General features: G+C 36.3%; 3 protein-coding genes across 3 annotated transcripts; all 3 read right to left on the reverse strand.

The window, feature by feature from the left end:
- Window positions 1–204: 204 nt before the first annotated feature.
- On the reverse strand, window positions 205–1,164 carry OLFR658 (olfactory receptor 658). Its single transcript, NM_001171477.1, has one exon. The coding sequence runs from the start codon at window positions 1,162–1,164 to the stop codon at window positions 205–207; it is 960 nt and encodes a 319-aa protein (NP_001164948.1).
- A 7,302-nt stretch (window positions 1,165–8,466) lies between these two features.
- OR52N4 (olfactory receptor, family 52, subfamily N, member 4) lies at window positions 8,467–9,388 on the reverse strand. Its single transcript, NM_001171476.1, is given in 2 exon segments — window positions 8,467–8,470; window positions 8,472–9,388. Coding segments are annotated over 2 exon segments (921 nt in total).
- Window positions 9,389–19,472: 10,084 nt separating this feature from the next.
- On the reverse strand, window positions 19,473–20,414 carry OLFR656 (olfactory receptor 656). Its single transcript, NM_001171475.1, has one exon. The coding sequence runs from the start codon at window positions 20,412–20,414 to the stop codon at window positions 19,473–19,475; it is 942 nt and encodes a 313-aa protein (NP_001164946.1).
- Between the last annotated feature and the right edge of the window lie 6,472 nt (window positions 20,415–26,886).

Genomic DNA, 26,886 nt, shown 5'->3' on the forward strand with positions numbered 1-26,886 from the left:
AGTGAGATGGCATTGGTACATGCCACCTTGATGGGATTGAATTGGAATCCCCTGGTATGTTTCTAACTCTACCATTTGGGGCAAGTCAGCTTGAGCATGTCCCGAATTGCACATCTCTTCCCTCTCTTATTCCCACTCTTATATTTAACAGGGATCACAAGAATTAACTATTTCATTCTCTTCGTGCTCACGGAAAAACTAATTTTATACACCATGGGGTTCTGTATCCTTAGAAACTGAAAGGATCCTTACAACACAGTCTCGTATCTGCTTGGTTTTCACGCCATAGACAATAGGGTTCATAGTAGGAGGCAGGAGCAGGTAAATATTGGCCACAAGGATGTGGCAAGAAGGAGGGATTGTGTGGCCCCCAAAGCGATGGGAAAAGAAAGAGAAGAAGGCCGGACTGTAGGAGAACACAATGGCACAGATGTGGGCAGTGCAGGTGCCGAAGGCCTTCTGCCGAGCATCTGCCGAGGAAAGGCTGACCACTGCCCGCAGGATCATGGTGTAGGAGACTGTAATGCACAGGATGTCAAAGCCCCCAATCAGGAGGGCAACCATCAGCCCATAGATAACATTGACCTTGATGTTACCACAGGATAACTTGGCCACAGACATGTGGTCGCAGTAGGTGTGGGGAATTGTATTGCCTCTGCAGAAGGGCAGGCGCTTGGTGAGGAAGGTGAAGGGAATAATGAGCAGCACTCCTCTCAGGAAGGTGGCGAGTCCAACCTTGGCAATGACAGGATTGGTGAGGATGGTTGAGTAGCGCAGAGGGTAGCAGATGGCCACATAGCGATCCAGGGCCATGAGCATGAGCACCCCAGACTCCATGCCTGTGAACGTGTGGGTGAAGAACATCTGGACCAGGCAGTCATTAAATCCAATTTCCTTGAGATGAAACCAGAAGATGCAAAGGGCTTTCGGGATTGTACTGGAACATATGACAAGATCAGTAAGGGAAAGCATAGCCAAGAAGTAGTACATGGGCCTGTGCAGGGAGTCCTCATAGCAAATGAGGTAAAGCAGTCCACAATTCCCTACTACAGCCACAACATACATGGAGCAAAACGGGAAGGAAATCCAGACATGCATGTCCTCCAGTCCTGGGATCCCATTAAGAGTGAATGAGCTTGGGGTAAGGTCTGTTTGGTTCAGCATCAGTGAGATTAGGGTGGCAAAATCTTCAATAAGCTCTTGTGATTTTACTTTTTGTTTGTTTGTTTGTTTGTTTTTGGTTCTTCACTCTACTTGATTAGGAAATATAGAAAAATAAAAATTTCAATTGTGATGTCTCTATCCCCCCTCTATCTTCTCTCTGTTAAATAGTACACAATAATATCAAACAATTAAATTTAAATTTCCAGCTAATGTTTACTTAAATGTAATTTAAGTCAAACATGGCTGTTTAATTCATTCAACTTAAACCTATTTGGCAGATGCTATGTGTCAAGTTCTATCAATCCATGGCATCTACATTATCTTTAAGGAAAAATACAGATGCAGTCCTAGTGAAGACTTAGTCAAGTGTAATTATTGCTATATTCTTTCTGATGACATTTTTGTTACACTTTGTTTATGTGCTCATAAATCTAAACACTACCATTTGGGTATTTCCTTATGGAAAATTCATTCGCACAGCAGCTATCATGCCACAACAGATATGAGGGGATGTATTTATTGTTGTTCTTTTTCTTAACTAATCGGTCATATTTATATATGCTTACTATATACCAGTTCATGACTTGAGAATCTTTTATGTATTAATTCATTTCATCCTAACTACAACCTGAGAGATATTTTTAGCCCTCTGCACTTTATAATTGAGTAAAAAGGAACTATGAAGAGGAGGATTCTTAATGTCTGGGTTGTTGCTGTACCTTCAACACCAAAACTGATTTTTGAGTTATTTTTAAAAATTATTTCTTCTAAATCATGTCATATAAATATGCTCATTTTAAAAAAATTAGTACCACAAGAAGATGTACAAAATTTAAAAATTTTGCTGTGTCATTCTGATTGTTGCCCACACATGCACAAGTGTTTACTCTTGCACGTTTTAGCTCCTTATTTGCTCTGACTTCTAGATTTCTAAATCTTATATACTTTCTTATTTACCATCTCTTTTTTTTGAAATAATTTTTGTTTAAATTATTTGGTGTTGGTTCATTCTTTTAATTTAGGTATTATCCCTTCTTGCTAAGTAACCAGGTAACACAGTTGCATTTATTCTTCATTCAATATTTTATATTAATTATTTTCACTTAGTATTTTATGTAAATATCTCAAGGTTTTTTTAACTCTATGAGAACTGTAAAACATTTTTATGACAGTTAGAAACGATCAATTCTTGTCCTTCCCCACCCATCTAGGTCTTATAGGGAAGTTTTTGTCCTCTTGCCTCTCTGAATTGGAGTCCTTCCCCATTTTTCTAAATAGTTCCCACCTGGAAACTTCCTCTCCTCTATTATATGTGATAGAACTATCTGTGTATCTAAATATATATATATATATACACGTATATTTTCATTGTGCATAGAACACATGTTTTGGGAAAGGGTAAATGTCTGAATATAGTCTTTTTTTTATCATTTTGATGGTTTTAGAATTCTAGTTACATATTATTTTTCACACAATGTTAAAAGCATTTCTCTAAATGTTACTTGGAAAACATAAAAATCACCACTACAAGAAATAAAACTATAAATATCTACTTCATAAATGACAAGAAAGCAAAAATTTCTAGTATACTCATTATAAATTGTAGAAAACAATAGAAACAATGCGTTGACTTGGGAAATAAATTATAACTTTGTCATGATTCACAGTGATTTAAAAAAAAAAAACACAGAGTATGTGTTGAAGTAACAAAGAGGTATATAAAAAGAAAATCATACTGGAGTATACTAAAAGATTTTCTGGGCAAAAGAAAACATGCTAACACAGCAAACACATATCAAACTCAGGAGAATATATTACTTAGAAAGAAAAGCAAGAAAGCGTTGGGTCAGGATCATTTCTCTGAAACAGTTTTCAAGAGGTTTTATGTAGTGCAATTTAAACTAATAGATCAAATTGTTTCATTTTTAGATTTGGTAAAATTTCTTCACAGCAAGTATCAGGAAACAATGAAATAATTCTCTTCCTCACTTTGTTCAAACACAGAAGTTTTAGAAACAGGACAGTTACTGAAACTGTAGAGCAGCTTATTAGTTGATGCTCAATTTTATCTTTAGCATCAATGGTTGGCCCTAAACGAATAATCACAAGGCTAATAAAAGCCTTGAAAACTTGCATTGTGGAAAAATCTCATGGGCTTAAACCATGAGTTGTATATCTAAAATGCCAACATTGTCACCAAGTATTTTTTTTGTCAGGCTCGTAAATGTGCCTGATAAGTGTGCATAAAATGTATTTTTCACACAACATTTATAGATATTTATAAGACATAAAATCTATAATAATTTATACAAGTATATGTATATTTCCATCACACACACACACACACATATATATATATATATGCATGTTGCTGTCTATATAGAGATAATTCAGAAAGTTCATGGAGAATGGAATTTAAGTAAAATGTGCATCTCCCATGAAATTTTGATGCCTTTTTGTACACAAATGCACACACACTGCATGCACACACATATATATGTATATATATATATATAATATAATTGATTACCAAGGAAACAAGTAGAACTTTTAAATTTGTTTTGATATTTTGCCAGTATATACCAAATTTTCATACCCATTTTTCTTCAGTACATTCAAATAGTTAGCTTTTATGTAGCCATTTATACAACAGAAACAAAGAGGGAAATTAGGGAAAACATAGATATTCCTTGATTAAAAGTAGAAAATATATTCCTGAGATTCCATGTAATATATTCTGAAGAATAAATATTGTATTTGGATACTTTGTGTTTTATCAATCTAGCTTTAATTATTAAAACTCATTTTATTATTATACACAGTAAAGTTCAAGACATTAAAAATGGTCAGTAGGGGGTCCACACATACACTAAAATAACACAATATTAATCACAAAGTAAATTAGAATTTTTCCCAAAACGAGTTTAAAAGTATTTCACTACATCATAATGTAATTGTTCTTGCAAAGAAAAGTCATATAATGCTTGGCTAAGGAAAACTCTATTAAAATGGTAGCATTAACATGAGAATTTCATAATCTGTACAGTATAACTTAATAACATCTGTAGTCTCTCATCATTCCCAAATACGCTGGTTAGTACATTTGTTCCCTCACTGGACTATTAATGTTTAAGCTTCTCTTCCCATGACAGTGGGCTCCTCAACTAGGGGCTGCTATCTAACATTGATGACACATAGGGACAACTGTTTTCAGAAAAGAACAAAGAAAACTCTACTCTCGTTCTGATGAATCCTGGGAGGACCAATAAGCTGCATCGGTGTTCTGACCATAGTCAAAGACTGTTCCCTACAAATCACCCACTTCTCCCTTCTTCATGGGAATGATTTAGACCTGACTTCTATCACAACAGAATGCATAATTCCCGTTTGGTTAAGAAAATAACATGGATATTTGGAATCATCATAAAATGTTATAGAATTTGTTTTAAAAAACATTCTGCAAATAAATCAAATTTCTCAACAATTCGGCCTTCAGACGTACTTAATATAGTTGAATGTGTATTTCTCAGACTATCATAAACAATTCATGCACATTCAAAGCTTTTCTGTCTTTAAAATTTCCTGCCACTAGCCCCCCATCTCTTTGGTGCACTTCAGTACCTACTTTCTGGACAGCAAAACACTGGGCTGAAAGCAACCTGGTGCAGGTATTCATCTTCATTAAAAGAATCGAGTTGTATATGTACATGCATGACGCTCAACTTAGGGACATCTTGATAATTGTACCATCGTACCAAGCCTTTAAAGGAAAAATATGCGTCCTATACCCCAGGGGTCCATTTCAGAGCATTAGAAATGCAGGTCCTGGTGTGGGAAAGCAGCTTATCCCCATGGCAGGAGGGCAGAGTGCAGGCTCTCCATTCTTAGACAATCTTATGTCCAGTGGTGCATAAATAAGGCTGCATCTTCATATGTGTGTATCCATCTCTGGGTGCTTATGTGTTACTCTGCATAAATTGGAAGCAGATGAGAATGTGCAATTCAATTTTAATAAAATTAGTAAATTTAGCATTTATTACAGAGTTCTGTTTGTTGCTTTGTGATGCTCTGTGAGACACAACTTGAAAACTTAAGCACAGAATGTTTCCAGCACTCACATACATTCATTTATTCTTTTGTTCATAGAATTTTGCATGTATGTATTCAAATCACATCACGGAGTACTTAGTCCTCCCCAAGGCAAGCTAAGAACTATGAAAAAAAGGATCAGATACCATGAGCTCTGGTTTTTCATAAGTTTATATTCAGGTGAGGTTAATGATGGGATATTATGGCAATGTAGAAACTCATGAAAACTTTTGGCTTACTATGCAAACGTATTGAATTAGAAATAATTATATGCCTAAATTTTGACTATCTAATGATGGTGGTGAGAATAGCCACATTAAAATGCGATTACTAAGTTAACTGAATATAGAATATTTATTTAATGTATATGAGTATTTCCATATGTTTATTAATTTCCACAGTAAAAATTAATTTAGAAAGTTAAATAACACCCTTAAATTCCATAATATAGGTGTAATTTAAGATATATTTCATTTCTGTAATATATAAATCAACTGGCCACCTATATCAATTAACAATATACATAAGATATACATGTTTTGTTCCAAAACTCTAGTGAAACTATATTAAAACATCTATACTATTATTTTTTAACTTTTATTTAATGAATATAAATTTCCAAATTACAGCTTATGGGTTACAGTGGCTTTTTCCGCCCCATAACTTCCCTCCTACCCACAACCCTCCCCTCTCCCACTCCCTCTTCCATTCCATTTGTATCAAGATTCATTTTCAATTTTCTTTATGTACAGAAGATCAATTTCGCATATGTAAATAAAGATATCTGCAGTTTGCACCCATTAGAAATACAGTGTAAAATACTGTTTGAGTACTCGTTATAGCATTAATTCAGATTGTACAACACACTAAGGACAGAGATCCTACATGAGGAGTAAGTGCACAGTGACTCCTGTTGTTGACTTAACAAATTGACACTCTTGTTTATGGCCTCAGTAATCACCCTAGGCTCTTGTCATGAGCTGCCAAGGCTATGGAAGCCCCCTGAGTTCACCGACTCTGATCATATTTAGACAAGGCCATGGTCAAAGTGGAAGTTCTCTCTTCCCTTCAGAGAACGATACATCCTATGATGACCCATTCTTTCTACTGGGATCTTACTCACAGAGATCTTTCATATAGCGTTTTTTTTATTTGCCAGAGTGTCTTGGCTTTCCAAGCCTAAAATACTCTCTTGGACTTTTTAGCTGGATCTAAATGCTTTAAGGGCTGATTCTGAGGCCACAGTGATGTTTGGGATATCTGTGCCATTCTATGAGTCTAATGTGCATCCCGCTTCCCATGTTGGATCATTTGCTCCCTTTTTTATTCTATCAGTTATTATTTGCAGACACTAGTCTTGTTTATGTGATCCCTTTGACTCTTAGTCCTATCATTATGATCAATTGTAAATAGAAATTGATCACTTGGACTAGTGAGATGGCCTTGGTACTTGCCACGTTGATGGGATTGAATTGGAAAACCCTATGAAACTATATTAAAAGATGTATACTATTATTATTTTTTAAGATGATTTATTTATTTATTTGAAAGGCAGAGTTACAGAGAGGCAGAGACAGAGAGAAGGAGGATTTCCATTGCTGGTTCACTCCCCAAATGGCCGCAACAGCCAGAACTGGGCCTATCCAAAGCCAGAAGCCAGGAGCTTCTTCCGGGTCTCCTATGAGGGTGCAGGGGCTCAAGGACTTGGGCCATCTTCTACTGCTTTCCCAGACCATAGCAGAGAGCTGGATTGGAAGTGGAGCTGCCAGGACTTGAACTGGTGACCATATGGGATGCTGCTTCCACAGGCAGTGACTTTACCCACTACCACAGTGCAGGCTCCAATACTACTATTTTTAATCTAATTTCTTTTACAGGAACTGATATTAATTAATATTAATAGATATGCATGTAGAAAACTATTTGGTACTTTGTTTACTTTTAACTTTTTATTAAGATGCAAGTCATATAAGCAACATAAAATGAACCATCTCAGCAATATTAAAGTCTAAATTTCAGTGACTTTTAGTACATTCTCAGTGAAGTACAACTATCACTACTTTCTAATTTCATAATGTTTCTTCAAAAGAAACATAACTTCAAAGGAAACCTCAGACCCATTAAGTCATCAATTTCTATTCTTTTTTCCACCCCCTGGTGAACATTAATTTGCTTTCTTTTCTATGAATATACTTAGTCTGGGTATTTTATGTAAATAAAATCATACAATATGTACCCTTTTGTGTTGGACTTATTTTGCTTAGCACAATTTTTAGGGGGGGCAGGCAGAGTTAGTGAGAGAGAGAGAGAGAAAACTCTTGCTTACGTTGGTTCACCCCAAATAGCAGCTACTGCCGGTGCGCTGCACCAATCCAAAGCCAGGAGCCAGTCTCTTCCTCCTGGTTTCCCATTGCTCATGGAAAAACAACATGGGAAGTGAGATACACAGCAGACCCATAGAATGGCAGATGTCCTAAACAGCACTCTGGCCTCATAATCAGCCCTTTAGGCATGCGGATCCGGCTGAAAAGCCCATGAGAGTATTTCAGGCATGGAAAGCAAAGACACTCTGGCACAAAAAAAAAAAAAAAAAAAAAAAACCTATATGAAAGATCTCCGCGAGTAAGATCCCAGGGGAAAGAACAGGTCATCAAAGAAGGAGGTACCTTTCTCTGAAGGGAGGAGAGAACTTCCACTTTGACCATGGCCTTGTCTAAATATGATCAGAGTTGGTGAACTCAGGGGGCTTCCATAGCCTTGGCAGCTCATGACAAGAGCCTAGGATGATTACTGAGGCCATAAACAAGAGTATCAATTTGTTAAGTCAACAACAGGAGTCACTGTGCACTTACTCCTCATGTAGGATCTCTGTCCTTACTGTGCTGTACATTGAGATTTAATGCTATAACTAGTACTCAAACAGTATTTTTCACTTTATGTTTCTGTGTGGGAGCAAGCTGTTGAAATCTTTACATAATGTATGCTAAACTGATCTTCTGTATATAAAGAGAATTGAAAATGAATCTTGATGTGAATGGAAGGGGAGAGGGAGTGGGAAAGGGGAGGGTGGTGGGTGGGAGGGACATCGTGGGGGAGAAGCCAATGTAATCCATAAGCTGTACTTTGGAAATTTATATTCATTAAATAAAAGTTAAAAAAAAAACTAATTTTATACACCATGGGATTTTGTATCCTTAGAAACTGAAAGGATCCTTACAACACAGTCTCGTATCTGCTTGGTTTTCACGCCATAGACAATAGGGTTCATAGTAGGAGGCAGGAGCAAGTAAAGATTGGCCACAAGGATGTGGCAAGAAGGAGGGATTGTGTGGCCCCCAAAGCGATGGGAAAAGAAAGAGAAGAAGGCCGGACTGTAGGAGAACACAATGGCACAGATGTGGGCAGTGCAGGTGCCGAAGGCCTTCTGCCGAGCATCTGCCGAGGAAAGGCTGACCACTGCCCGCAGGATCATGGTGTAGGAGACTGTAATGCACAGGATGTCAAAGCCCCCAATCAGGAGGGCAACCATCAGCCCATAGATAACATTGACCTTGATGTTACCACAGGATAACTTGGCCACAGACATGTGGTCGCAGTAGGTGTGGGGAATTGTATTGCCTCTGCAGAAGGGCAGGCGCTTGGTGAGGAAGGTGAAGGGAATAATGAGCAGCACTCCTCTCAGGAAGGTGGCGAGTCCAACCTTGGCAATGACAGGATTGGTGAGGATGGTTGAGTAGCGCAGAGGGTAGCAGATGGCCACATAGCGATCCAGGGCCATGAGCATGAGCACCCCAGACTCCATGCCTGTGAACGTGTGGGTGAAGAACATCTGGACCAGGCAGTCATTAAATCCAATTTCCTTGAGATGAAACCAGAAGATGCAGAGGGCTTTCGGGATTGTACTGGAGCACATGACAAGATCAGTAAGGGAAAGCATAGCCAAGAAGTAGTACATGGGCCTGTGCAGGGAGTCCTCATAGCGGATGAGGTAGAGCAGTCCACAATTCCCTACTACAGCCACAACATACATGGAGCAAAACGGGAAGGAAATCCAGACATGCATGTCCTCCAGTCCTGGAACTCCATTCAAAATAAATGAAACTGGGGTCAAGACTGTTTTATTCGGGATTACCATGGTCAATCAGTTGTGACTTAAAATTTGTGTGGGATTTCCTACAATAAGAAAAAACAATAAAAAGTCTAATTTATGGTTGTTGTTTCATGCTTCCCCAAATTTTAAAAATAACAATACATTTTAATGATCAAATAATCAAGTTTTCTGATTGCTCAGGAATAATTTTGATTGTTTAATTTTTGTTTATGACTAATTTATTGCTTCATTTCTTGATTTCTTCTTCAGCAACCTAAGTTATCATCACAGACATTTATTCTATGTTGATTTTCTAAAAAGATACTCATTCTCCCAGGATTATCATTATAATTATTAAGTATAATTGTCACTTTTATTCTAAAAGTGTTTTTTAGAGTGTTTTACTTAAGACACACATCTCGCTATGAATGTGATCTTATAGAAGATACCTTTGATTACTTCTCTGATGACCCAATAAACATGATGCATTTTTTTAAATTCTCATTCTTAATTATTGATATTTATTCTTGGTTATGGAGGCATTGTGCAAAGTATTTTGGAAATATGAAATGATTTATTCTCAATAGGGCTTGAAGTCTCTAAAGTTAATGAAGTTTTTGATAGTCTTTTCATTTTAAGGTGTCTCATTCTTGTCCTTCACTGTGTCTGACCAATACGCATTTTAGGAACACTTTTAAAATTTTTAACATAATTAACTTCTCATCACAATTGGAGATCAGCTAAGGATGGCAAATTTATCAGCAGTAGCAAATCATTTCTTTTATTCTTTCTATCAATCTCCCTGTTTTACCTTCAATCATTGCCCTCTGGGATTTTTGTTGGTCTTTGGCAAAATGATAAATGGATAAATACCTAGTTTCATTTTCATTTACCTTACTAGAGGTATTTATAGACTTGCTTCAGGATAATTTCTTCATTTAATATTTATCATTTAGTAATATCTTTATACCTCCAATGTTTGTTGTTTTCTCATCTGTTCTTCCTGACCTTTTGATTTATATTCTTATAGCAAAGTAATGGAACCCATTTTATTTGGATTTCAGTGGGGAAATGGTATAAATGCAAATTTATGCTTGATATTTCCAACCATACCTCAGATTTATCTCTCATCCTAGGGTAATATTAATCAATATGAAATTCCATACTTGCATTTAAACTTCATTTTAAAGTTGAATAACTTCTAGGTTGGAGAAAGAGGCTCTGTTTCTTTCATCAGTCTCTATTTGTCATCAGCATTTATTGTGTATCTACAAAGTGGCAATATGGAGAACACGACGTTCCATTCTTCAATAAACTCAGAGTTTAATAGACAAATTGCATACAAATGTCAACAAATTTAACAGGAACTAAAATAATATTTGTGCAGGATCCTAAATGAACATTAGACTATTAAAATGAATAGGGATTGTTGGTGATGGGTGTTTGGGGTGAGATTGGTGATTATTAAGGACTATGTTAAAGAGAAGGTATTTAACATCTGTTATGAATGAAGACATGTTGTCAAGGAGACACATTTGTGAGTATAAAACCAGGTAGAAGAATGAACTTGCAAAAATATGGAAACTAGTACAACCAAGTCTGTGAGAATTAACAGGAATTTATGCATGTGAGGGGACAGGTCACAAAGGTAAGCACTGAGGCAGTAGCCAAAGCCAAGGAATCTTACACGTATCACATAACAGGAATTTCCTTGAAATTGGAGAATAAATGAGAAAGAATTCACAAGGCTCCTGAGGGTCATGAATTAACGTTATGGTGTGTGGAAAATTTAGCAGGTGGGGAAGAGGTCATGATCCTTTCCCTAATTTCAAGGAAAAGGCTCCCCTTGGAATGAGGGCAGAAGAAGGAAGGGAATGAAATATCTTAGTATTTCCCTAATAGGTAGGTAAGGTAAGTAAGAATCAACAAGAGACAGGAAGTGAGGCTGAGAACAACAGCAGATTATTATTTACTTAGCAGGCTCCAAAGCAAAGAGAGATTTATGTGAGCTTCCTACCAACCATAAAAAGGAACTTGTAACCCAATTTCCTAAATAACCCAACTGGCTTCAATTAACTTCCTTTGCTTATAGCCCTACAATTACTAGAATTAGGAAATAGTAGATCTGATTTGACATGTCAACTAATGTGGGTAGAAATGCTACCAAACTGTGAGACAGAACTCTTGAATTCTAGAGTTGATTTTTATGGATTCATTTACACTTTGAGTCTATGTTTACCTCTCAATTTCTCTAAAGATAACAAAGCAAAAGTAGTATGACAAAAATCAATTTTTCGATTTGGATTTTAATCCCATATTTTTAATTCTTAATGTTCTGAATGTGAACATTTTATGTAACTTTTTTAAAACACAAATTACCCATAATTTTAAATATAACTAAAATATCATTTTAAGAAATAGAGCCCAAGTGTCAACTAATTTATAACAAAGAAACCACTGCAGACTGTGGAGAGAAAAAGTGTTATTTTGGGGATGGGCATTCAGTTTAGTGGTTAAGATGACCAGGTACCATATGCCATACCTGGATTCAATTCCTGGCTCTGGCTCCTGAGGCCAGTTTCCTGGTAATTCTCACCTATGAGGCAGGGGTGACGTCTCAAGTAATTGGAGCCTGTTACCCATATGGGGTACCTGGATTGTGTTCCTACTTCTTGGCTTTGACCTGGCCCACTCCTGGCTATTGCAGGCATTTGGAGAATGAACTGCAGATGGAAGTATTCTCTCCCCACCTCCAACCTCTTTCCCTTTCAAATAAACAAATTTTAAACAAATTTGAAAGGAACAGAAGGAACTGTATAAAAAAACCATAAAGATGCAATTTGATTAATTGTGAAAATTGCATTTGTATAATTTATTTTAAAAACCATATTATTGAATGGATCAAAGGAGATAGTATGTTTAAGACACACTATCACATTTTAAATGTTCAATGTATATATTTGTATGTTCCCCTCAGACTGAGAGTCATTTTGTAAATACTTACAAAAAATAGTGCCATAGAAATGAATTGAGGGGCCAGCACTATGCAGTAGCAGGTGAAGCTGCCGCTTGCAGTGCCAGCATCCCATATGTGCGCCGGTGCAAGTCCCGGTTGCTCCACTTCTGATCCAGCTCTCAGCTATAGCCTGGGAAAACAGTGGAAGATGGCCTAAGTCCTTAGGGCCCTGCACCCATGTGGGAGACCAGGAATAAGCCTCTGGCTCCTGGCCATTGTAGCCATCTGGAGAGTGAACCAGCGGATGGAAAATCTCTCTCTGTCTGTCTGTCTGTCTCTCTCTCTCTCTCTCTCTCTCTCTTTCTCTGTCTCTGCCTCCCTCTCCCTCTCTGCCTCTGCCTCTCTGTAACTCTGACTTTCAAATAAATAAATAAATCTTTAAAACAAGAGAGAAATGAATTGAGTGCTACCAAACGAACTCTTCCTCCATCAGATGAAGTTTTCTTCCTGCCCTCCATTAATAAAGCACACTTGTTTAAATCACTATCAGATAGAGAATTTAGTCCCATGAAATTTTGCTTGATATAATAATATCAAGAGAAAAGATCAGATTTCTCAAAAGGTAGCTTGGTTTGGAAATAATAAAGAGCATTAAAACAGGTGAGCTCTTCCAGGTTGTATGTCGTTACAAAACTCGACGTTATACTGGGTGGCGTGGGAGCACTTTTGCATCTGAGTTTCAGGAGAAGCTTCTAGATGTGAGGACGAGTGTTCTCAGACCTGAAGCAGGATCTGGATTCTGGCAGACTAAAAGGGGAAGCACGCAGTCTCTCCTGTTTGTTTTTCCTTGTGTTCCTCACTCTGATACTTGTGGCTTTGATGCTGCCTTTGCCCATCTCACTCAAATGTAGCTCATTTCTGCTCATACTTCAAGTAAAAACCTCACCAGAAAGAGTCAAGTGTCTTTTGGATATGTTATTGCTAAACTGCAGGACTGAGAAGTAAAATGCTCGGTTATATGCAATTAAAGCTGATTGTATCAAAATGTTCACTGCCAGGTTCCATAAAGTTTTTCTGTAACATAAATCATCAAAAACTTTCAAACTTGAATTTTCATTTTGTTAATACAAAGAAAAAGTTAAAATGAGGGCTTTTCAACATTTAAATTTTATAACATCTTATAAACTGACCTTCAAGTCTCCACTTAAGGAAAGTGCACTATTTATATATGAGTATTTCAGCTTTGGCATTTCAAGGAGTGTATTCCTTTGTATTTTTGGAAAAAAAAAACATAGAACCAGATTTTTTCAATGTTAAAAACATTATTCCTTAAAACCAAAATTACAAACAAGTTTCTGTCTTTCAGATGTGATAAATGTATAATTTATATTTGTAGTCAAGCTAATTTTCAGTTTTGTTTTTCAAGTTTATTACATATATCATTAAGATATACATTTAAAACTGTGTAGATATGTATATATACATAGCACAATTATGGCTGCAATAAGATTTATAAAATTATTTTTCGATAATTTATAATTTCTATAACAATTAACAATTTATAATGTATAGCAATTTTATATTAACTAGTCAATAGTGATACTATTATTTTCTATTTTCTCCCTCTATATAATACATTGAACATTACCTGCCAATTGTATTATCTAATTCCTGATTCAAGCTAAACATTGCATTATAAATAGTGCACAATAAAATTTCACAACTTTTCTTGGAGTTAAAGTTTTTTACATAAAGTGTGGACAGTGTTAGTTCAGTGCTCTAATTCTGTACAGAAATGATTAAGTACTTCTGGCAGAGGAAGATACTGTGGATATATAACAGGTCTTCTAAAATTTCATGGAAAACATATATTTTGAAAGTAACTATGACTGCATTTAAAAACTTTGCAACAAAAATGTATTTTTATTTTCATTTTTTTCAAGAGCTTATCTATGTATCATACAGGGAGAGAAATTAAGGAAAATATAAGTACCCCGAAAATTGAAAATAGAATAGATGATATTTTTATAGGATTACATGTGCTCTTTTTTGAAAAGTATAGTTTTTTATTCAAGATAGTGATGTTATTTATACACCTCATACACCTCTTTATTATAGGTATAGCTTAAGTCACTGAAACTGGCTCTCTGCTCATCCAATTTAGTCTCATCTTCAATACATTTGCAAAGCTGTGCAAGATCTAAGTTAAGATCTAAAATTAACTACAAAAGTAAGCAGTTTTCTTTTTCAAGAAAACCATTTCAACCCATCACAATGTAATTTCTTCTGCAAGAAATTTGGCTTAACTTTGCTGAAACATGAGCAGAGTAATTGCAACAAAATTATTAATGAATGACTATGATCATTTATAAAATACATTTTGACATTACCTGTTATTTAACCTGGTTCATCATCCTCTGAGTAATCACATCACTTTCAATCCTTTAGACCCAGGTTCATCTTTTCGTGCGTTTTTTGTTTGCCCCAGGTAGATTTTTCCACCATTATGGATGAAACAAAATCTTAGCTAATTCTTCTCAGAAAATAAATAAACTAAGAAAATTAGATGATGGCTTTGGAGAGAACAGGTAGGAGAACAGGTAAGGGGAGGGAGTCAGATAATTTTTCAGCTATTCTTCCACTGTTCCTTGTCATGGAGTGAACCACACCTGACTTCTACCACTGCTGAAATAAGGATTTTTCTTTGGGTAGAGAAATAGCATGGAAATTCATGATCAAGTCAATTACATTTTAAGCCTGATTTTGGGAAATAAATACTTTCCAAGAGAATTCAACCTCACACAGCACTTCTGCCTTCAACCTACTTGGAAGAAATTACTTTTAATTCTGTAAGATAATAAATAATTAAAATATACCCCCAAATCCTTCACCACTTTACCATACTATCTGAAAAAGAAAAATAATCTATCTTTCCACTATTCCTTCTTGTATGTGTTTTCAATACCTGAGCTCTGGGTAGTTATTGCTATCTAGTATAGCAGTTAGGGTCTTGGTCAAAAAAAAAAAAAAAAAATCACAATCCTGGGAAAAATACACCACAGCCATAAACCTCTAAATTCCTTGATACCTGTACCATTGAACAGAGCCTTTAAAGGCAGATGTATGTTGCGTGTCCCAAGGGGATACTTTAGAAAATCACACTAATGCTGGTATGGAAATCAAGTTAACCTCTGTGGAAAGAGAGCAAGAATTTAATGCCCATTAATGGCACATAAATAAGAGAACAATGTTTCACTCTCTCTCTCTCTCTCTCTCTCTCTCTCTCTCTGTGTGTGTGTGTGTTAGTATGTATGTGGGGGAGGTAATGATGAAAATAAACACGTTATTTTAATGAAAACTAGATTTAAATACTTAGTGCAGCTTTATTTCCTCCTTTTCCTCAGCCCTGTGGGAAAGAGATAAACAGCACAGTGTAGCGAGTATATCATTTTTTTCATGTACTGATTCATTTTAAAATTTCTTCTTTTATTAATGTATCATTTTATCTCTCCATTTAGTTAACGGTCATTGAGAACTTCCTATTCTCCACTCGAGGCTAGGAACTAAATAAACACAGCCTCTGATTCAAAAAGATTACTTTCAAATGAGGAAAATGAATGATGAATAATATAGTGCCTAAAACATCAGAGGTTTTAGGTTTATTACACTTACACATTAAATTAAGAAAATTTTTGTGGGTATCCAAACCTTGAAACAATGATCAGCATGATAAGGACCAAAAAACTCTGACTCTAATTTCATATCTGTTTTACAAGATAATAAAAATAGCAATAATTATAAAGGAAATATTGGAAAAACAGAAAAGTATTTTAAAGGAGATTTAAAAAATACCTTCAGGGGTGAACATTTAACCTAATAGTTAAGATGTGCCCATCCCACATCAGAATACGTGGGTTTAATTCCTGACTCCAACTCCTCATTCCATTTCCTACTAATGTAGAACTTGGGAAGCAGTAGACATGATTCAAATAATTGAGTTTCTGCCATTCACATAGAAGACCTGGATCTGGTTATCTGCTCTCAGCTTCAGCTCTCCCAAACACTACAGGGATTTGGAGACTGAACCAGTGTGTGGAAATATATGCATTCGCTCGTTCTTTGATTCTCAAATAAATATTTTTAAAAGTATCCATGGTTCTACAACCTAAAGTGATTTTCTGATATATTCCTATCATGATTAAAATATATAGGTAAATGTATTATAAATTTATTATGTTTCAAAACATTGTCATACTACATATTGTTATTTTAAGATTTCTAAATTAGATCACTCCAAATCAGTATAATTGTGATAGAACAAAAGTTTATGATGTCTGTGTATGATTTATTTAAAGATAGTCTGTCACTATATATACAGATTTTTAAAAAGAAATATATTGATAAATAAATACGAGTATGAGACTTTTATGACACCTCTGATCTGATTTTTCCTCATCCTCACAAGAAATTCCTACTGTGTTTTAGAGTTCCCATTCTTTCATTCCAATAATTTTTTGCTAATTTGTATAACTGCTAATTAGCTATGTTGTTGCTTATTTATAATAAATGCTATGTTTAAAATTTTATGTTGCTAAGTCCAATGGATTGTTATGAAAATTGCTCATGTTTGCTTTTTATGAGATTTGATGGTATTGTGTTATCTTGACAAGAATGAGATCTGGTTTTGTTATTGTTTTACATTTGCTTGAAAAGAATGAATGTTATGTATGAAATGATAAATTGTTAACTGACTTGATTATGGCAACCATTTTACTATGTATATACATATTGAAACATCACATTATAAATCTTAAAAATAGGCAATATTCCAAGCATACCAATGAATTTGGAAGAAAATCAAGATCAAAGAAGTATAAAGAAAAGTTTCATATGAAAATAAACAATTGTTATCTAGTCTTTCAATATTTCTATAAGCCTAAATTGCATCATAATAAACATTACTTTGAATTTTATTACAGGTATTTATCAGGCAGTAAGTTTTTAAAATGTATTTTTTTAGGACTTCATGATGTCTGTGTAATTTTTCAACTTTTAAAATTATATTATTTTTTCAGTTTAAATAAATGTTTATTTTGTAGTCAGGTGTGTATTTTTTTTTAAGAGAGCCTTTCAATCTGATTGTTTCAGACTCTAGTAAAACCTGAATCTGAACTTGGACCATGAATAGAGAATAGGGAAAACTGGCTCATGTGAGGAGAAAATGGGGCCCATTTTTCTCTCTCTCTGTCTCTGTCTTTGTCTCTTTCTCTCTCACACACACACACTCTCTCTCTCTCTCTCACACACACACACCGTGAGCATAGAACCAATGGAGAGCAGCATGGATTGAAATGCATGACAATAATATTCTGTTAAGATTGATTTATTTTGTTCATTGATTTTAAGATGATAAAAAAGGAAGAAAATTTTCACAGCTTGGTTTTGCACTGGGAACTCCTAGTCTCCAAACATAAAGATAAGGAAATGGAGATGCTAATTATGAAAGTTATCTGATTTGATTAATGTATGTTGTATACATTGTGCTGAAATATGTGCTGTAATTCATAAAAAGCATAACTGTTTCTTTATTTCTGCTCATCTAAAGAGCTCACCTATCCCAGCTCCCTATATCCTTGTGTAGCAGTAGCACAGTAGTGGTCAAGTAGAGGTCGTAGTGGTATAAATTAGGCTAATGAGTCAATGAAGGTCTCAGCAAGGAACAAAATGCACACACAAATGTGAGTCAAAAGAGAATTCAATGAAGCTGTTATTAAGTGAGCAGTAGATGGGGCTAAGTTCTCGTTTACTCCCAGACAGCTTTCATCTGAGTTCTAATGATGTTCTTCGTGCTTACAGGAAGCCAATGTGCTTACAGCTACGTCACTTAGGGCCATTCAGTGACACTACCCATTTCCTCTTCAAGAGAATGAGGGATAAAGACTTTCTGGTACTAGTCTCTGGACACTAAGCATCCAATACTTTTTTCAATGTCCATTTTTGCCCCCTCTTATCTTTTTTGAACCAATAAAACAGTTATCATTATTATTATTGCATTTTTCTCCAGTATTAGTTTTTGTTATCCAGTCTTTTATTTTATGGCAAAAGCTAACATAGATAATACAATATGTATTCTTTGCTACCAAAATCTATTTAAAATAGTATATTTATCACTTTAGCAATGCAAGAAGCTTATGACTTTAACTTTATTAAGCCTCCTTCTCCATCATTATTATTAGTAGTAGTATTACTAGTAGTAGTATTTTTAGAAGCAGAGTGAGAGAGAGAGAGAGAGAGAGAGACAGAGTCCCATCCACTGGTTCATATCTCAAATGCCCAAAACAGGAGCGGGGAGCTCAATCCAGGTTGCCCAAGTGGATGGAGCCATCACTGCTGCTTCCCAGGGTCTACTTTAGCAGGAAACTGGACTGAGCAGCCAGCCTCCACATTGAACCTGGGAATCCAATGGGAGACACAGATCTCTTAGATGCCAGGCTAAACATCATTCCTCACCTTGTTATTGTTGCTTTACATATGTATTTTACCTCTATGTATGTTTAAACTTTGTAAGATGTTTTCTCCGTGTCAAAGAAAAATATTTTTTCATAATTACTCCAATATTTTTCTTCTTTCTGATGATTTCATTCATTTCTGTACTTCTGTGCTCCCATTAGTAACTATTATTCTGCATCCTGATCAATATATTTTCTTTAATATTTCATTTCAGCTTTTATTTATATGAATATTTATTTTATATTCTCTGAGGGATGCTTTAACTCGATGCAGAATACTAAGTGGACAGAATTTAGGTTTCAACACACTGAATAGTCATTTCATTGTCTTTTGGCTTCCATAATTTCTATTGAAAAGAGAAGCATGGCAGACATTTTCCAGGGTACAGTTGGATGCTTTCAATGTCTGTGTGTTCTCTGTTAAAATAATTTTGTGTTTCCATTTCTCTGGATGGACAGGAAGAATTCTGAACCCCCTTGAAATTCACTGTGATTTACAGTTCTCAGACAAGATCTAGAAGATTTTGCAGATGACATTATCTCCCATTAAACCTCATTCCAGTCTCAAATGCTGGGGATTGATTTCTTAATCTTGAAAAGTTTCTTTTACTTGAGGCTATGTCTCTTTTATAGTCCAGTATCCCTCAAACACCCTGGCCCCAGTTCAATGTCCCCTTTGAAACGCCCTGACAACCCTTTGGTGAATCTCCTTGGTCTTAACTCCATATACCACAGGGTTAAGAGCAGGTGGGAAAAGCAGATAGACATTGGCCAAAAGAATGTGAATATGGAGTGGAACATGGTGGCCAAAACGATGTGTAAAGAAAGAGAAGAGGGCTGGTGTATAAGAGATGAGGATGACACAGACATGAGAACCACAGGTCCCAAGGGCCTTGGACTGAGCTTCATGGGATGAGAGGCGAAGGACAGCTTGTGTAATGAAGGCATAGGAGAGACCAATAAAAAACAAGTCAACTCCAATAACCAACAGTGCAGCTGTCAGCCCATATACACGGTTAGGCCTGGTGTCTCCACAGGCCAGCTTTACCACAGCCATGTGCTCGCAGTATGTATGTGGGATCACATGGCTTCGGCAGAAGCTCAAACGTCTAATGAGGAAGGGGCACGGGAGCATGAGCAGAGAGCCTCGCATTAGAGCTGCTACACCAATGCGGGCAATGACAGTGTCAGTGAGGAGAGTGGCATAGCGCAGAGGGTGGCAGATGGCCACATAGCGATCAAAGGCCATGGCCAGCAGCACAGTGGATTCCATCATGCAGAAGGCATGAATGAAGAACATCTGAGTTAGGCAAGCAGAAGCAGATATATTTCCAGCTCCATACCAGAGGATGGCCAGTAGCTTGGGAACTGTGGAGAGGGAAGCAGCCAAGTCAGTGACTGAGAGCATGCACAGGAAAAGATACATGGGCTTGTGCAAGGTTGGTTCAGTGGCAACAACAACAAGGATGGTTATATTTCCCACAACTGTGGCTGTACCCAGGCAGCACACAGGGAATGAGAGCCACAAGTGAAATTGTTCCAGACCTGGGATGCCCAGGAGGAAGAAGATAGGAGGATCCTGGTTAGTGTAATTGGGAGACCCCATGTTATGTCCATAAGTGCTGGGCATCTTGTCTGGTCATAAACCACCACACAGTATCACATCACCTGGAGAAAACACAGAACATGGATATGAATGAGACACTTACTAGCTATATAATGTTTGGCAAGCTTCATCATCTCTAAAATTGCAATAATCGTAGTACCTAGCCTCAGAGTTAGGAGAATCACATGGGTTTGTATTGATGAAGGAATCTGAATAATATCTGACAGAATTCTTGTAAACAAAATAAATGAATGAGAGAAAGGATTCAAATATAAACTGGAATTGTCTACAAGATAAAGCTCATTGTTCTTAAAGAAAGGAACACACACCATTCATTTTTCTTGGGACTGAATACTCATACACATCCTCTCTTTTGTTTTTTTTTTTTATCTCAGCTTGTTTATTTTTTTTCCTTTTTTTATTTAGTAAATATAAATTTCCAAAGTACAGTTTATGGATTACAATGGCTTCCCCCCCATAATTTCCCTCCCACTCGCACCCCTCCCATCTCCCACTCCCTCTCCCATTCCATTCACATCAAGATTCATATTCAATTACCTTTATATACAGAAGATCGATTTAGTATATATTAAGTAAGGATTTCATCACATCCTCTCTTATGAAGTATGGGAAGAGTATGGTGGGACCAACAGTCGAGAATACAAGCTGCAAGTACAGTTCACTGGCTAAATCTGGACATCCTTTTACGTGTCCTTTAATTCAGAATACACTCTGATTTGGGTATTGGTGCTTAAGGACTATTTTTTCCTCTAGTATTACACTAGCAGTTTCCACTCTTTTCATTAGTCAATGGATTTTGTTCACATATACTTGTTTAAAGTTTTTCATCTAAAATTCCATGAGGTGCTTCACTTACCCTTACATATCAAGTTTCTTTTTCCCAAAATGTGGGATGTTTACCCTTTCTGGACTTAATTCTATTTCTAAAACAGAAATTCCATGCTTTTTCAGCCTATTTCTGGATCACTCTTTTATTCACACCCTGTCACTGGTGCTTGGTGATTTCAAAGAAAAGGTTGAGTCAAATCCACCTCAATTTCACACTTTCACAGTAACAAGAAACAATTATATAAGATTAACTTATCTTGTACCTGGACAGTGATGAATCAACATTCCTTGTGGGAAACTTTAGAATATTCTCTCATTTATCCTGTCTTTACCACGTCTCTAGCATCTAAGCAGATACAATTCACAGCTAGGAATATGTAACCTAAATGGAAGTATGCAGACTATGTGGAACCATGGTAAAGTGGAAAAACAGAGGAGGAACTATTAGAATAAACATGAATTGCTTTAGCTGGGATTTTTCAAATAGGAATGAGAAATTCACTACCTGGAAGTTCATATTCATTTAGTCAACAACAAATATTAATTGTGTTCTTTATATCACTAGCCCTTTTCCAGAAGGGAGAGGATGTAAAGATTAATATGAAATGGCCAGGAAATTCAGAGAGAAAACAGCAGTCAAAGGGGAAATCAACTTTCTATATATAGAATATCTATAGATATATAGAATATATAGATAGAGATATTCTAGATATATATTTGATATATATAAATATCAAATATTCTATATATATTTGATTGATATATTTGATATATATCATAAATATATCAAATATATATCAAAATTTTAAAAAAAAGAAGTTTCTCTATTTTTGGACGGCACAGAAGTCCCCTTCTCTCAATGCACATAGGTTTCAGAGACTAAATATATTACAGAGAAGAAAACTATAGGAGTCTATAGGAAAATTGGATTGCTGAAAGAAGCACTGCCTATAAATAACAAGTTAATATAAAGATTCTCTCTCAGTTTTATGGGTCTCAACATATTTAAATTTTTAAATGATCACACTTACATGATTTAAAACTTCCGAGACCCTAGACCTCTAAAATACACTGCCTCTTCAAGGAATATTTGAAGGCAAACAAGAGATTTAACATACACTCTTGCCTGAATATCAGGTGGAGGTTTAGAGAATACTAATCAAGTGACAATTAGGAAATAAAGATTAATGTCCATTTGAGAAGTCATAAATATCAATAATGTATTACAAGGGCTACAAAGGAATTAAATTCAAAAATCCATACTTGGTACATGTCATGTTCTGACCTTAATATGGCTCTGTGGGTTTAAAACTGCAATATTGGAATGATAGTTTTGGAAATTTAAAGAACAGTACATACTTAAGGTTTTAGTGCACAGAATGTATACAGCAAATGTCATTTATCTTTATTATCATCTTTATTTTAATAAGAAACTAATCTGAAATCCAATACAGGATCCTCATTGTAGTTTCTGGACAAACCAGAATCTGGTCTTACTGCAAAGATTTATATAATGACTTAATTTTCATATGATGCTACATGTCATTTATATAATGAATTAACTTTAGTTTAGACTCACCACAGTTTGTTCCATTGTAGGGCAAGCTTGTTGAGAAATATGTCTTCTTTATAGCACATTTCTGTGTACCCTTTATGGTCATATAAAACTTTTTAGGAAATGGGAAAGCAGTTTCTCTGAGTTGTCTCAGTAACAATTTATGTGCTCAGCTCTAGTTTTATGATGCAGATTTGCTCACTAGGCTTTTGCAGAGCTCTGTTCAACTGAATGTCTCAGCACAGATAATGGTCTGTAATCATAATGCAGAAGCAGAGAAACCCTACTCACCACACCACTCCAACCACTTAGGAAATATCTCCACTTCCACTTTCCTCCCAAAGTCACTCCTACATACTCAGGAGGCTTAACTTGAGATTCTTCTTGGCAGTCCCTTCCTGGTCTTTTGGTTTCTTACACTATGCTTTGAGGCAATTGTTCCCTTTAGGAGCTTGACTGAGCATGAATTACTACCTGTTACCAGGGTAGAAAGGTGCTGACTTTGACTCAAATGAACATTACCTGCACTTCCTGTGGTCTTTTCTTTATATGGAGCCCTAGCATTACACACATCAACCTTTAATAGGGTCACACACTCTTATCCCCTTGCGCTCTTCCATCACTTTTTCCATCAAACTCAAAAGTCTATAGTCTCACACCATTGCTTGTGTAAAATACCTAGTAATATGAATAAACTTTGGAAACTGTTCTCACTCATACTTGCTTTGAACCCAATCATTAATCCAACTCTTGGGACTGGCGCTGTGGCGCAGTGGATTAATGCCCTGGCCTGAAGCGTCAGCATCCCATATGGGTGCCGGTTTGAGACCCGGCTGCTCCGCTTCCTGTCCAGCTCTCTGCTATGGCCCGGGAAAGCAGTAGAAGATGGCTCAAGTCCTTGGGCCCCTGTACCCACATGAGGGACCAGGAAGAAGCTCCTGGCTCCTGGCTTCGGATTGCCGTTGCGGCCATTGGGGAGTGAACCATCGGATGGAAGACCTCTCTCTCTGCCTCTCCTCTCTCTGTGTAACTCTTTCAAATAAATAAATAAATGAATCTTTTTAAAAAATGTCTGCTAATTAAAACTCCAAATTAGACTGCACAGAGGTATTGTTTAGCAAAATTTCCTTTCCTGGTCATTAAATCTCATTTACCTGCTTCGAAGCAAACTTCTCACAATCAGTTGCACATATAGACATCTCTTGAAGGTTAATAAATGACTAGGTTAGATATTTTTTTTACCCCCAACTCACAAGGAGAGCAGAAATGAGAAGGTACAGTGCTGTAGAGATATCCTCAGAAGATTGCAAGAGCATTACCAAAACCCAGCAATGCGCAAGAGGTTGTTATACTGATGACTCCTATCTATCACAGGAATCTCCTGGGAATTTGATTGTATAGATGGATTAAAAACTGGAGCCACCTAGGGAGCTTCTATGCTCTCTTGAAAACTAGGCATCTAACATTTTCCTCTTTTACTTGATCAAATCAAAATGTGAAAATGAAGCTGAAACTTTTGTTAAAGAGTCAAAAATGGCATATTTGTAATCTACTTCCTTGGAACTTTTTCTTTGTTTTTGTTTTGTTTGGTTTTAATTCTCCACATCTCAGCACTGGCAATATTTACCCAGGGACACCAAATGTTTTAGGGCCATGTAATCTGCAAGTACTGATTCTCTAGCTTGAATTTCTCTCCGTTTCCAATATAATTCATTCCCCAAGGACCCTACGGCACACTCTTCCTCCGAGTCTCCTCTGTGATTAGTTCTGCCATGTTTACTCCATTCTGTGACTCTGCTTTTATAAAGAATTTACTGCTTGTGTTCCCACATTAGCCATAGTTTCATAATTTCAGGGTTACGTATGCAAGATGTAACAAGATGGTAATAGAACTCACTATGAAATTGTTTCCATATGTAGGAGGAGCTAGGACTAGTTACAGGTGGATTTTTGCCATCTAAGGTAATTATTTTAGGAAATGAGTAGTGTATAAAAGGCTTATATGTCAAACATTACCAAATCTGTCTCCTGGCATTCTTCACTGAGACTCTATCCATTGTGCTTATCTCAGGAAACTGTATTTTCAAGGAATTTCTGTGTATTAAACACACAATCCAGTTTTCTATAGGACTAGTGAACTGTTGATATATTACTCCTATATACAGAGTTCAGTTAGTATAGTCCCATCACTAACATGATTTACTCCATCATGCACACGAAGCCTTCCTCAGAACAGGAACAGGTGCCTTAAACTCATACTCCCAGAAAAACGAACAGCTCTTGCTATTATCTAGAACTCCACATTGCACTGGGAGACTTCTAAAAGTTGTCAATGTTGAATTATAGTCATTTTCTATACTACTGTAGTTGACTTCTTCATTATCTTTCCAAATGCTGCTCTGATCATTTTCTTCTCCAACATCACTCTATCTAAAGAGCATTCCTCAAACCTGTAATAGGTCTGAGTTCTGGTAAGCAAAATGCTCTTTCTTTTAATCTTTTTTTTAAGTATTTTCTTTAGTTTTTCATATTATGGTGTTAATACAAAGAGAATAACTTCATTGTATATGCAATTGTAATAATATGGTATTCCCTTCATCCCTACAGACCTCTCCTTTCCTTCCTTCTTTCTTTTCTCTCTTCCCTTTCCCCAGTTTTAACTTCTGAGATAATGTATTTTTAATTTACATTATAGTCAAGGGCTTAATTCTCCACAGAATAAACAGTTCAAGAGGTAAAAAAGATCCTAGTTCAGCAGGAATATATGCAAGAGCTATAAATAATAATCAAAAGAAAAGATAAACATTTTACCTATATACAATATATTCTAAAATAATCACAGAATGTTACAACTGTGGTGGCATAACGTTCTTTTTAAAGATTTATTTATTTATTTGAAAGGCAGAGTCACAGAGGGGGAGATGGAGACAGAAATCTTCCATCCGATGATTCACTCCCCAAGTGGTTGCAATGGCCAGTGCTCGGCCGATCTGAAGTCAGGAGCCAGGAACTTATTTCAGATCTCCTATGTGGGCACAGGGGCCCAATCATTTGGACCATCTTCAGCTGCCTTATCAGGTGCATTAGCAGGGAGTGAATTGGAGATGGAGCAGCTGGGCTTCAAGTCGGTGCCCATAATATTGTACTATGTGTGTGTATATGTGTGTATGTGTGAATGTGTGTGTGTGTGTGTGTGTAATGTATATCACATTTTCTTAACCGAATCATCTGATGCTGGACACCTTAATTGATTCCATATTTTGACTATAGTGAACAGTGCTGCTCTAAACATGGCTGTGCTGGTATCTCTTTGATGCAACATATTCGTGACTTTTGTGTATATACACCCAGAGCAGGATTGCTGGATCATATGGCAGATCTATTTCTAGTTTTTAAAGAAATCTCCATACTGTTTTCCATAGTGGCTGCACTAATTTACACTCCCACCAACAGTGTATAAGTGCTTCACATTCTCCACATCCCTGCCAGTATTTGTCACTTTGCATTTTGGATAATAGTGGATAGACAGGGGTGAGTTGACATCTCATTGTGGTTTTGATTTGAATTTCCCTGATGGCCAATGATGCTGAGGATTTTTTTACTTATTTGTTGGTTATTTATATTTCTTCTTTTGAGAACACTCTGTTGAGGTCCTTTACCAATTTTTTCAGAGTTTATTGTTTTTATGTTATTGATTTTTCAAGTTGCTGATACATTCCAAATGTTAATCCTTTGTCTGATAGCTCAGGAACATTTTTTCCCTTTCTGCTGGATGTCTCTTCATTCTATTGATTCTTTGATGTGCAGAAACTTCTGTGTTTTATATAATTCTATTTGTTTAGTTTTACTTTTGTTGCCTGTGCTTTAGGAGGTCTTATCCAAGAAGTCATCACCTCCACCAACATCTTTTTTTTTTTTTTAGATTTATTTTATTTATTTGAAAGACAGAGTAACAGAGAGAGGTAGAATCAGAAAGGTCTTCCATCCACTGGTTCACTCCCCAGATGATCCAAAGCCAGGAACCAGGAGCTTCTTCCGGGTCTCCCACGTGGGTGCAGGGGCCCAAGG

The sequence above is a fragment of the Oryctolagus cuniculus genome, chromosome 1 (assembly GCF_051225735.1).
Source record: "Oryctolagus cuniculus isolate XC-2025 breed Fujian yellow rabbit chromosome 1, ASM5122573v1, whole genome shotgun sequence".
Taxonomy (NCBI): domain Eukaryota; kingdom Metazoa; phylum Chordata; class Mammalia; order Lagomorpha; family Leporidae; genus Oryctolagus; species Oryctolagus cuniculus.

Bases quoted from the DNA above. Each gene is read 5' to 3' on its own strand.
- OLFR658 (NM_001171477.1), bottom strand. From the start codon at position 1,164: ATGCTGAACCAAACAGACCTTACCCCAAGCTCATTCACTCTTAATGGG.
- OLFR656 (NM_001171475.1), bottom strand. From the start codon at position 20,414: ATGGGGTCTCCCAATTACACTAACCAGGATCCTCCTATCTTCTTCCTC.